The sequence below is a fragment of the Magallana gigas genome, chromosome 2 (genome assembly GCF_963853765.1).
Source record: "Magallana gigas chromosome 2, xbMagGiga1.1, whole genome shotgun sequence".
Lineage (NCBI taxonomy): Eukaryota > Metazoa > Mollusca > Bivalvia > Ostreida > Ostreidae > Magallana > Magallana gigas.
The window spans coordinates 11,865,609-11,878,860 of record NC_088854.1 but is presented as its reverse complement, the minus strand read 5'-3'; the positions used below and the strand labels follow the sequence as shown (position 1 = coordinate 11,878,860).

Sequence of the window (13,252 nt, the reverse complement as noted above, 5' to 3'; positions counted from 1 at the left end):
TATATTCAAAAATAAAAGCTGTTGATTATATCAACAATATCCATTTCTAAGTTCCTCATCAGATATGTAAAATTCTATCCACAATGCATCCCTTCTACAGACCATATGTCATTTCTGATAAACCCTTCACCCTCCTCACAGAATGTTCACCAATCAAAAAAACTATTTCAATATCTACTGGTCCCATTAGTCTGGCAAATGACAAAAAGTCAGGAAACTTGAACCTGAATCACTATCAGTGTGCCTGTATAAAACCATTTATATCTTCCATTTTGCATTTGAAGTCATGTAGTTATAACACAGTTGCATTCAAAGTCGTCATACCTGGGGCAAAAGCTTGTCTGCTGGGCAAAGGGCATCTCTTTCCCTTCACAAACCTGGTGGTATTCTTGTCAGAGGAGCCCGTTTGATCTTTCATCATCATATTCTTCATATTTTGATAAGAACTTTAAATGGAGGATTAGTTGCATCTTAGTGTCAGCACCTATGGAAAAACCAAAGCAAATATCAAATAAATTTTCTATTCTTTTTTTTCCTTATCATGCCTTTAAATGTTTTTAACTTGCTGCATTTCATTTTAGGTATCAAATTTCTATTTATGATTGTAACATGAAATTCATACTTCATACATAAGCCAAAATATAAACTTTAAAAATCATGCTACTTGCATTTTTCCTTCTTTTTTTTTGTATGCTGGGGGGGGGATTCAACTTGATTGATGGATTTCCTATGTCTTCTATCTTTTTTTTATTAGCGAGTAATAAATACATATCAAGAAATAAAAAAATTATCTGTATATCTTCACAGGATGTGAAAAAAGTTGTGAAAGAAAAGTCATTTGAGACATTTTCTCCATTTTTATGATTGTCCATTTACAAAATGACAAACAGGTAAAAATAAATCCCCTGTTAAGTATCAGGTGTCATTGAAAAATCATCATTTACATCTCTGAACAACATCATAATAGACCAAAAAGAAAAACTACTGTAACTTAAGTGTTTTTAAAGCCTTTTTGGTAAACCACAAGATCGAACAAGATATAACTTTTTCTCCCCTTTAACGGGCCTTTTCAATTAAAAGACAGATTTCCTGTTTTATGACTTTGTTAGTTATAAAAGAGTAACTACTTCACAAGATATGGGTTAGTGGGTTGATGATTTACAATTTTTTCAGCAAACCCCTCCTCTCCCTTAGACAAATATTTCTTCTGTGATTTAATATATTACTAGTAATTTCATGTATTTCTTCCAAGAAAGATGCAAGATAAATAGAAGAACATTATAAAGAGGAGAAGGAAGTGGAGAGGTTTTTTAGGTTCCCAAATTCAAGATCAATGGATATCAAATCAAGTGGAAGAAGTAAACATCCCTTGTTGCCCAAATTACATGCCATTTAGAGGGATGTCAAATTTCATTATTTGTATAAAGTACTTGTATACTAGCTGCTGTAATTATCAATCCACGTTGAAAGTACAGCAGACTAAATTTCATATAATGGACGTTGCATAACATTTTACAAAAATGTTAGACTGTTATTCATACCTTTTTGAAGAAAAAAACTTATATAATCATGATTTAGTGCAAATGCACTGGAATTGATTATGGGTTTTTTTTTTTCATTACTGTGTGGTGTGAAAAGAGACACGGCCATTAAGTACGTACAAGAGTCCCTTGACTTATTCTCTCTCTCTCTCCCCTCTCTCTCTCTCTCTCTCTCTTGCTTTGTAATGGTAGTGTTTATTGAAAATTTTCTGGTAAAGGTCTGGAAAGGTTGCTTCTTCCAACACCAATTTTTGACCCGATCGAGTATTTTCATTCAATATGCACAGTACTGGCACAATATATTTATATATATCTGACCTCATGTTTATCTACTTAAAATACCAGAAAATTTGTTTGTTTTGCCCGTAAAACTGGTAATTTTCTAAATTCATTGAACTATATTATATAATAACTTTAACACAGTAAATATAAATGACCACATCACTGTTTGTACTTTTTACACAATTACACCAAACCCACTCCTATTTTCACCTTCCTACTTTTTTTCATCATTACGCTAACAGTACAGAATTCTTTATCAAGGCGGGCATTGATTTTTCTCCCTCTTCTTTTGTAAATTCCAACAACACAGCATCGAACCAATGAATCTACCATCCCTGTCTGAAGCAGAACAGCCAAGCCCTCATCAGCAATATCAAAACTTGTGAAATTGGCAGAATGGATAGGATCAGTTTTGTATAATCTTTGCTTCCAACATCAGCCTAAACATGTAGTGTCTATATTCTTTGTACCGATAATTTAAAAATTCAATTTATACCTGTCTGGATTGCATGTATTTAATTTTTCATGAGTTTTCAAAAATGTATGGATTCTGAAGTATGATCTGTAATTACACAATCGATGAATACCATTTTCATCTTCAGGCTTGTTTTTCGTTTATAATTGATTATTTTATATTAATTTAGATATTTTAAAAGCCACTTCTACTCAAATTAACACAGTGAAAAAAGAGTTGAAACTGTCTAAAATTGATATCATTAAAAATGAAATTTTTTCCATATATTTTTTAAAGATTTATTTTCAGTCTATCATTGGAATTAAACAATGTTTAATTAATAAATCAACCATTACCAGGCGTTAATTTTATATTTCTGTGCATTAATGGTCACAAATGAAGGAAAGGGAGAAATATTGATCTTGTCACCAAAGTCACATGGCTGACACATAGGCTTGAACAATGCCACTGGGGACTGTTGTCGGAAACACTGGACGCCCACACACCTTCTCCTTTCTACCGAACAAACTGTGCTCACAGAATTTCTGTCTTGTCAGTGCAGTACAAATTAGATTAACATAGTTGTCATAGATCAATTTAGCTATTGCTTGTTCGGTTCACAATGTGCGAACAATATTTCAGGCACACCCCACCATCTTCAACTTTTAATCCAGGAGTGTCAGAAGTTAAATCAATATTTTGTATGTCAGTCAATCATTACAAGTTCACCCGTACATACACGTGTACTGAAAAACTTGGTAGTGGTGTATTTTATGAAAGTTCAATGGAATAATGAGTCATCAAAGGCGTTGGAATCCCCCCCCCCCCCCATTTGTTTTGCAAAGTAAGACATATCCATAACCATCCCCCCTATTTTTTCCTTGTTGGAAGTTTTCTGATATGTCTAGCCCACCTCACTTTCAGTTCGCTTCTGACGCCACTGCATGGTCATCACAATCACCAGTGATACCCAATACATACATGTGATACATGCATTCTACTTTATGTACATGTAATTCTTCTAACATTTAAAAGTATATGTGTACCTGTCTTACAGCTTGTGTATAAATTGAGTCTCAGTACTTTAATTTCATCTTCCTTACCTACAAAAAAGATAATCGAATAAGATTTCATCTTATATTCACAAAAATAGAGCTTCAATTTCTTAGACAAACATGCATAGAAAGTGTAATTGAATGGAATCTTATTACAAGCTAGTATGATCATATCGCCAATAAATTAAAAAGCATCACTGTCGTTCATATCTTACATAATATGTGTGTATACACACTTTCATGTTCACAATTTCATCTGATCAAAAAAAATTCAAAAATGTATACCTCTCTGGCTCTTGAAGTTTTGAACTCAATGCAATTGCATGCAGATTGCATTGACCCTCAAATCATTGAAAAATACCAAATGTATCCATTATGGTTATATTTTCAGTTGGTATATTGATTCATCAACTCTTCAGAGGCAAAACAAGGTTGGAATGGATTTACAAAATTATTTTTCAAAATTTAAGAATTGAATTTGCAGTCAACTTTTCTCAAATAACTGGTATACATAATGAATAATGAATTCAAAGCAGTATTGAAGGACATTCATTGAATAACCTATAACCAAGTATCAGTATATCATTGATAAAATATTCACAATTTGATTTTTAGAAAAATGTGAAAATCCCTTTACATGCTTACCACCGCCTGTCATTACTGCACTCTCTGCTCTCAATATGCAAAACAGTGGTGACTTGATCGGAATTGTGGCAATTCTAAAAGTGGATCATCTTTGAATGGATGATATGCCTTAATGTTTACCAAACTTATGTCATATCTGTAGTCTTAATTCTGGAAAGCTATGCTGGGTCATAAAATCAGGTCATTTACAACCACAAAATGTGAGTACACGTAGGTGCAAAAAAACTAATTATCATCCATCTCCATAGAGTTCAAGTGTGACTGAAGTGTGTTTTTCCTGATTCTTAAAATCTTCACCAATCTATTTAATTATTATTTTACTGAAACCACACACAAACACTTTACAAGAGATAAGTCTGTGTTTGAAAATACAGCCAAGACAAATTATGCATGGTTTAACTGGGCCACTATAAACAATATATTCTTGACAAATTTTGCTGAATAAGGTAATTGATGGATAGACAGATGCCTTCTCCCTCCCTCTGTATCTTACCAACATGGAAATGTTATCTCTTGCTTATAAAATTACACTTCAATCAAAAGTATATATTTAACAAAGTTGATATTTAAAAGGATATCTACATGCCACCTGAGTTAAAAAATGAGTAACCCTCTAATTTATCAAATGATAATAAAAGATGCTTTATCGTTTTAGGTCAGCCAATATATTTACGACAGTGGTATGGAAGGTCAGTGCCTTGGAGATTAGGTTAGCTTCACAGGGTACAGAATCATGATCATTGCCCAGGAACTTTTTTGAGGGGCTCAAAGAAGGAAAAGAAAAAGATGTAATGATATAGCATCATGATCCGAGTTCAAGCAATTAGACATTCAATCACAAAACCTTAGCCCTGTCTTAGCACAATAAATGATGCTTTAGAGAGTGTGACCATATAGCACAAAACCTTGACATTGAAAATAATACTAGTACTCAAGGTCATGTTGCACAAACTGAAAATAATACCTATGGTAATGTTATACCAAAAGAAAATATTGAGATTTTATAAATTTGAAAATATGAGAAAATATTATCTAAGTAGATGAAGAAAAGAAATTGCATTTATCAAATCAAGGTCAAAACCTTTAGTTATGTAAGACTAACAATAAATTCTCTTATTAGGTGTTATGAGGTCATCTCTTCCGATGTTTGGAAAATATACTTATACATAAAATTCCCTGTTAACATCTTCCAATCTATCAGCGAATGCCCTTGAAAATGTCTTAAAACCTGCAATACAAACTATTTGCATCTTTTTTACATACTCATAAGTTTTATGTTATGAATTTATCAAGGGATAAAAAGTCTCTTATGCATATGATAATTTTTTATTTTGGAACTGTATTATATTCTAATTTTCTATGGCAACTTTGGTCAAATTATGGTTATAGACTTTCAGGTGAACAATGTGGCCCATGGGCCTCGTTTAAAAACTACATATGTATTGTACTCTGTTCATCTTCTTCTCTCCCCTCATTTAACCTCTCTTCCAGATGCGCCTTACTAACGTTTCTAATGATTTCTTGTACATGTAGTCCAACTTGTATGCACACCTCGCAAATTAAAATTCATCGTTCATTTAATTTCACGTACTTTAACATAATTGTGTGAATTGAAATAATAAATCTATCGTTCAATGTGTCCAAGCTTTGAAACGTAAGGAAGTTTGGTGTTATGCAAGCAGTATGCAAATTCTAACCCCATTGTTGCCAACACCTGTTCTAGGAAAAGAAATTCAACAACTGACTTCGACACAGCATCCAGCACTGGTAGGCCTCTCTCACACACATGCCAATATTTCTGTCGACCAGCGGAAAAATGTTCCTTGGCATGGAAACCGATACTTTCAAACAGAACTCCTTGGCAACGCGCTGGCACGTTAGATATTTCCAATAATGCCATTAGTGCAGCTTGAATTGATTGAGGCAGACTGGCACTTCTGAACGTGGCGTACTGATTGTGTTTTAGGGTGTGGGTGTAATTCTTCTAATATTCAAATCCCACGCCTATCAATTTTTCCCTTCCAGTTCTGATCCTAAAATTTATTGTTATTTTCTACCATTTCCAGTTTATATTAATTGTTACTCTAATAATTTTATAAAAATACCAATCAAAATATTTTCGTCCAATTTGATATTAATTTTATTTTTTGAAGAAATTTAATTTCAATACCATGACAAAGCATGAAATATATAAACAAATATAATCGATTTCTGTTCTTTTCTCTCTCCCTGCACATGGTTAATACCGTGCCTCGGCACAATCGGATCGCAGGCCGTTCACTCTGGGTTGAAACAAAACGGGGCGTTTTGCAAAGGTTTTAATTTCATCATCTGCACATGCCGTGCGACCTTCAAAAGGTTTTTCTACTCAAATCTCGAGAACGATCTACATTTTTTAAGCGAAGGCAAAATCGCAAAAAGTCATCTTTCAAAAACAAACAAATATGATGGTACAATAATCAATGCATTATGATGTAAGTGTCTTATATGTCTGGTGCCCTTTTTGTTTCGGTCGCATTCAAAAAACTTTTTTTTTTGTTTTCTTTGAGTTAAGTGCGCCTCTCTTCTGTCAAAGGTGTTTTAAAATCTTGCTTCGTCATCTATGTGAAGAAGCCTTACCCGTTCATATATATATCTTCACTTTAATAGCTTTTTACCTATATAGCTCTGTACCTATATAGGCCACCGTTGATCATATCAGCTGGCAGGGTAATTTTGAAACAAAATTAAGAGCATGTGTTTTTTGGTGGGTTTTTTTACAATTTGGAAGCGCGATGTATTGTCCAAGAATTATAGATTTAATTTTTTTTTTTACAAATGGTCGGTAAATTCTGTTCAGCAAATTTAAGCTTTTATCGGGTTTTTTTTTTCTAGAACTGTGAAAAACTAGTTTGGTCTAGTTATGCGGCCTTGTTTACCAATTGGGGAACTTCATAAAATCGGTAACCTTCCAGCCATTACAAGTTTCTCGTCGAAATTCCAGCTTCTTGATAAAATCTTGGTAGGGGTGGACACTATCAGACACGGGCAGAAAATGTCGGCTACCATCTGGAATGACTAAAACACTTTCTATTGCCCCTTAATACACTGAATAAACATCATTGTGTAACAGTAATTCATAAACATAGTGCGACTTTTTCGGACTGTTCATGATGAAGTAACTATAGGCAAGGTTGAGGTTAGTAAAATTGCTCGCAAAAAAATCCCAAAAGAATAAGAGACTATGTTAATCGTCCATTCATGCTCTTGGGTTTTTTTTTCATAGTTGAAAAAGTTTAAGGGATACAATTAATTGAATCCCCGAGGAACTGATCTAATAGTGATAAGGCTAAACTTTTATCAGTAATATTGAAACTGTTTTCCCTGAAAAAAAAAATTACTGGAAATCTAAGTGCATGTCAGAAAACTTAACCAGACTTTTCCTAGATATCTATAAGCAGATAGTAAAAAACAAAACAAAAAAATTAACAAGATCCGTCTTTCTAATGATAAAAAGTATCGCCGCTAAGTTGTTATTCGTTTTGTCATGCATGTATGTTTTATAATTGGATTTAAATAATACAGTTTTGCAAAACGGACAGGAATATATGAGAAAGCCAACAATTTTACAGTTACTATAGAAACAAATGACATATATAACTCTGCAGATTGCCGTTATTTTCACTGGCATCGGTTCAAAGTATTTTGGCGTTATTGAAATTGAATACCATTAAGTTGCGATTTCAGAATGTACAGATAAGAAACTTGGGATGGAATTTGCTCAATCGTCACGCAGAAAAAAACCCTCTACAAATTGCTGTTTAAACAGAAGATGAAGAAAACTTAGAGGAAACACTGACACACTTTTCTGATTAACCTCAAGACTGTCCAATTTAAAAAAAAAAATAATACCCCTGACAAGCAGTTGGATATTTAACTAGGTATTAAACCTGCTGAACTCTTTTTTTTTTAATTTGAACAAAAAGATACACAAGAACTGTCCCTGTATGAAGGGAATAGGATTTGGTCAATGACTCTATGACAAAACCACTTTTCATGAAAGTAGAATTTGTAAGAGTAAAAGCAAGCTTTCCAATGAACAATAACAGCTATTTTGTCTAATATTTTAATATTTCCTGTGTTGTACTTCTCCATGTGGATTTTGAAGGTTTAAGAGATTATTCAAACCTTGGTCTAATGTGAGCTGTTGTGCAAACAATCTCCCATTGACCATACTAATATGATTCAAAGACTAGTCTTAAAGGTTTGAGCAATGACCTAGCGCGTCTGAATGGAATGGTAATGTGTGGCGTTACCTGTTCATTGAAAACTAATTCCCACCTACAATTTTACAACTATGGTCCAAATTAATAATAAAGACTTTCCCTGCTATGAAACTAAGCAAGATTCATTGATTTGGACCCATTTCAAGTTATACAGTTACCAGTATTTCTTCTTGAACAGTTCAAGCAATAAACTACACCCACTGAGTCCCAAAGCAAGATCATTGTGCCAACTCTAATGCCAACATAAAGAAACGGACATAATTCTCATACTTCATTTACCCTGCAACTAACTCACTCTTGCCTCTTTTTGAAAAAATTAATCTTGTAACTGTAGTGCATTGACATAAATATTTCAAAACCTCCAAATATATGATGACAGAAAAGCATAATCAAATAAATTAGCATGTTGTTTAACAACACTAAAGTATTTAAAAAAAACAAAAATTTGATCCGATTGAGTCAGTAAATGTGAAATGATAATGTACCGTATTTAACCTGTCTGACAGGAAGCACCGTTTGACATGTACTATCAATTTCATCATATATCTATATCACACACATATATAAGGAAACTTGGCTGTAACACAACTGTCAAATAGTGGTCGGAACCTCATTTTCAATGTTTTTTGTCGTGTACTATGTACACAAAGCCACTCATCTGCTTTCATTGCTTGGGTTTGATCTTCATGGCACATCAAATATTTCTAGACATGCAGACAGATACAATATCATGCTTTGCAAAATGGGTGTGGTCGTAATTGTTGTAATACATCACATTTAAAATACTGTCATGACCGGGGCAGACATGAGGACCCACATGGTGTTTTAACAGTAATTGACAGAAGCAATTCATACATTAATGCACTCAAACTCATATTTCCCCCCACAGGAATCATATTTCCTCAGTCTGCAAAAATTTGATTAAACGTAGTTGCGTTTCTGGACTACAATCCTCCCATTAAATATCTCAAGTATATACAAGTACAAACTCTACGTAATCTTGGGACAAATTCTTGTCTCGCTGTTTCAGACTCAATCTTACATATCTTGAATCCTTAAAATAATAATAAAACAGTTTTTCAATTCCATAAGGATGTTTTATATTGTATATACAACAATTTGATCGCATAACGCTGTTACTATAAGCTGTTCACTATATAACAATGATGCAGTCTGCAAAAAACGTGTCAGAGGTACACAAATTTACATCTTCTCACGTCAATATTCAAAACATTTAACAATATTAATTTTGCCATGATAAAACAATAAACATTCTACAATTTTGTTTGTAAAGAGATAAGTTTGTTAATTGTGGTAAGATTTAAAAAGAAAAAAATTCAACATCATTTTATGAAACACATAAATGTACCTATACATTACAATATTGAAGATAATTTAACAAAAAAACAAAATGATGATGTAATTTTCTTATTTTGAACAAACTCTTATTCAGTTTTGCCATTTCAATTTGAGAATTGTGAACAAATGATTGATCAATCCAATGAACCATACTGAATGTTTTGATATAACAATGTACTGTATGAAATAGTAATACAATCACAGACCTTTGAAATGCACATGAAACCAAAACTAACAATTCAATATCAATACAGATGTACAACAACCAACCTTGCACACGTATTTGATACAATGTACAAAAAATTGCTTTGTATTTCTTTTTACTGTGTTTTTAAAAAAATTGTTTGCTGTTATTTTAATCCTATTTCCCACTTAACAAATGATCTAAAATATTTTTAGTTCACTGTAAATAATACAGTAAATTTGAAGCATGTGTAAAAACAAAGAGTCAAATTGTAAAATGTAATTTTACTCGGCTTATTCAAAAAACCCAGTAAAAAGCCTCTGAGAAACTTTCTGAAATTTGATAATATTTCTTGTTAAAATCCAACATCAGGATATAATTAAAATCATTGTTAACAATTTACTCATGGGAAAATCCTGTGGCAGTGTAACAAAAAAATGGTTTGATAAATAAAATGAGTACTATAATGTAAATGAACACTGACTGGTCAAGATGAAACAAGTACGGTAACTAGATGAATGATGTATTATGGGTAAATTTTCTTTGTTCCAGTTTGAAAAAATGAAGGGAAGAGAATAATTATCATCAATTTCATAAATTTGTTGAAAACTTTGAAAGAAAGGACAACACCTGATTATGGCTAAATGTTGACTTAAAACATAATTCGGCTGCGAGTAAAAAAATAATTTGTCATGCAAAAGTAAAAGCCCAAAATCAATACCATGATACGATCCATTTTACTAGTGGATGTTCTAGCACAGTAGGAATTATTCCAAAGAATTATAAATCCTGTACGCCATGAATAAAATCAATATCAACACTTAAACACAACATAGATCCAGGTTTGGTTTTGTTTTTTTCTTCTTCAAAGTCAAGTGTAATTCCAGCACTAAGAGAGAAGGCGAGATGTGATGTAGACAAATAAATTACACTTAAAATGATGATGAAAATCCACAACAGAATGTCCCCTAAAGATTCCCCGTTCACATTGGCACGTACAACACTTGGGGGGAAAAAGCATTTTACTGGATAATACTCCGAAAACAAAAAACAGATGGAGATGAATACTTTTCCATAGATGCATTAAACATCTACAAATATGTTAATAAATCCAACAATGCACAATTTGTAATAACAATGGGACATATGCACATTATAACAGCAAATTCCCAAAAGGGTAAAATGGCTTATATCACACATTAACAAATTCATCAGAGGTTGCTTGTTTATAGTTTTCATTTATAACTTTAATAAATTTTTGCCCTCTTCAAATTACGCACTACTTGAATCCGATTCAATAAGTAGTCCTCTGGTAAGAGGTGACCCGTTTTTCTCATCAACAGTTTGCTTTTTTGTCTGCCTTGTCGTGCACTGACACCCTTTCTTCCGACACTTGTTGTAGCACGAGGTGCAAGCTTTTAGCACCGCTCGTGCAGGCCAGTAACAGCAAAGACATGGCAGGCAACAGGCCATCATGGCCATGCAAGTCCAGCGTTTCACACAATGCGGCTTCGTGCACCCCGCACAGGGATGCATGTAACACATGTCCTCGTCATCGTCCTGGTCTTTTCCACAGTGATAAAACACTGCCTTCACACAACAAAAACATGTGCAGGTGTCCACAATACAATCAGGTGACACTTGACAGTAGTCCCCGCAGCACCAGCGTTGTGGTAATTTCTTAGGTTCTGTGCATGATCCACACTTGCACTTTCCACAGTTCGCACAAATGATGTCATTGTCCACTTCCAAAATAGGTTCCTTTTTTAAAGGTGGCGAAATAGACACAGGTTGCCTTGTTATAAGTGTGTCATTTAGATTTCTCAGTCCAGACTGTTGTCTCACTGGCAAAGCTACCCTATTGATGACTGGGACTCCATGGCTGGGTTGTTGCGATACTTCACGCTGGGGAAACTTTGGTCCTTCTACATACTCATTCTGGGTTCGAGGATGAGGACGTACCTGGTCCAGCGTGACAATGCCTCCATCGCCATCAGGAGGTGGCAGAGTTCGGTGGGCCCTTGCCGCTCTCATTGACCCATTCTGGGGGAGAGATAAATTTTTGTTACTAAGTGTTGTTCTCAACTTAATGCTCCCAATCATAAAAATGACTGAGGCAAAACTGAACGCATTTTCTATTTAAATTTTACTTTTCTAATTGGTTTCGAAAACCTATAAAGTAAATTCAAATAAAAAAATGAATAAATAAAGTGAGGGAGAAAAAAATATGTACATATTCCAATTATATTATTCAGTATGCGATTGAAAATAGTTTCATAAATATTTTCTAAATATATAAAGAAATAAAATCAAACAGACCTTCGATGTATTCCACAGAACAGCGTCTTGTTAAAACAATCCAAGTCCCAAATATGATAGACGACACAAAAATTATGTCAAGTAGCCGATTATAATGACGTAAATACCATCACCTCTCCCGCCTCAACCAAGAAAAAACATTCACATCCCGTGTTCACACTGCAAAAAAGATATAATTCCTCACGAAAAATATGTCTGTTGAAATCGCGCCCGCTATCTCCGTGCAGCTGAAATACTACTAACTCCCTTGCGAAAAAAAAATTATGCGGCCAACCAAACGACTGTGCTTTAGGCGAATCTACCACGTTAAACACACTCTGTTGAAACAGAACTGTGGTACTTCTCGTTAATTGATATGGAAAGTAATTATCAAATCTAGAGCACTGTCTTTCAGGTAAAATGCGTTGAATTGACTTTACCTATGGCTTCAAAATCCGTATATGGCTGAGGTTGTGTGTAATTCGACACCCTGACCTTCTCAATCCCGTGGACTTCCGGCCTGGTTAGCTCATTTTCATTCATAGGGGGGAACAGGATGCAAAATATCAATGAGAGTTTTATTCATTCATACATCGCAAGGAAGGCGTAAATATTACAGTTTAACGCTCCAATGACGATTTTTTTTTCACGTTGCATAGTATTGTTTCATTTTTTATCCCAATAATATCAAATCAACAGAAAAGAAAAAAAAGGTTTACATAAAACAGCATTTGCGTGGCACCAGATGTAGTACAACACTACAAAGTGCCCGCCAAAACTACTCGCGTGACCTAAATATCAACTATGGACGTTTTGAAAAAAGAAATGCAAATGCATTTATTAAGCCTACCTCATCGGATTCAAATTAACATTTTCATCTGACTTCTTAACTGTTTCATTGCTTTACTAAATATCCTGAAATTAAGACCATATATATAGATCGATCTATAACAAAAAACGTCACACAATTAGCGACTTTCCAAATGATTAAAACTTGGGACCTTGGGGTATCGCATCTAATGCGTAAAAGCAAATTTATTAATTACATGTAACTTCTCACCTATACACAATGTCTGTTATGTATAATTATTTCTCTGGTGAATTAATTGATTTCAAATAGCATATTTTTAATGCATTTTACAGTTGTTCAATAGTTGCAATATTAATTA

The 13,252-nt window shown here is 33.7% G+C and overlaps 1 protein-coding gene across 1 annotated transcript; it reads right to left on the bottom strand.

Moving 5' to 3' along the window:
- Positions 1-9,317: 9,317 nt before the first annotated feature.
- On the bottom strand, positions 9,318-12,612 carry LOC105325242 (protein sprouty homolog 2). Its single transcript, XM_011424716.4, has 2 exons — positions 12,105-12,612; positions 9,318-11,828 (listed from the first exon to the last, which is right to left on the bottom strand). The coding sequence occupies exon 2, from the start codon at positions 11,817-11,819 to the stop codon at positions 11,058-11,060; it is 762 nt and encodes a 253-aa protein (XP_011423018.1). The 5' UTR covers positions 11,820-11,828; positions 12,105-12,612; the 3' UTR covers positions 9,318-11,057.
- Between the last annotated feature and the right edge of the window lie 640 nt (positions 12,613-13,252).

Bases quoted from the DNA above. Each gene is read 5' to 3' on its own strand.
- LOC105325242 (XM_011424716.4), bottom strand. From the start codon at position 11,819: ATGAGAGCGGCAAGGGCCCACCGAACTCTGCCACCTCCTGATGGCGAT.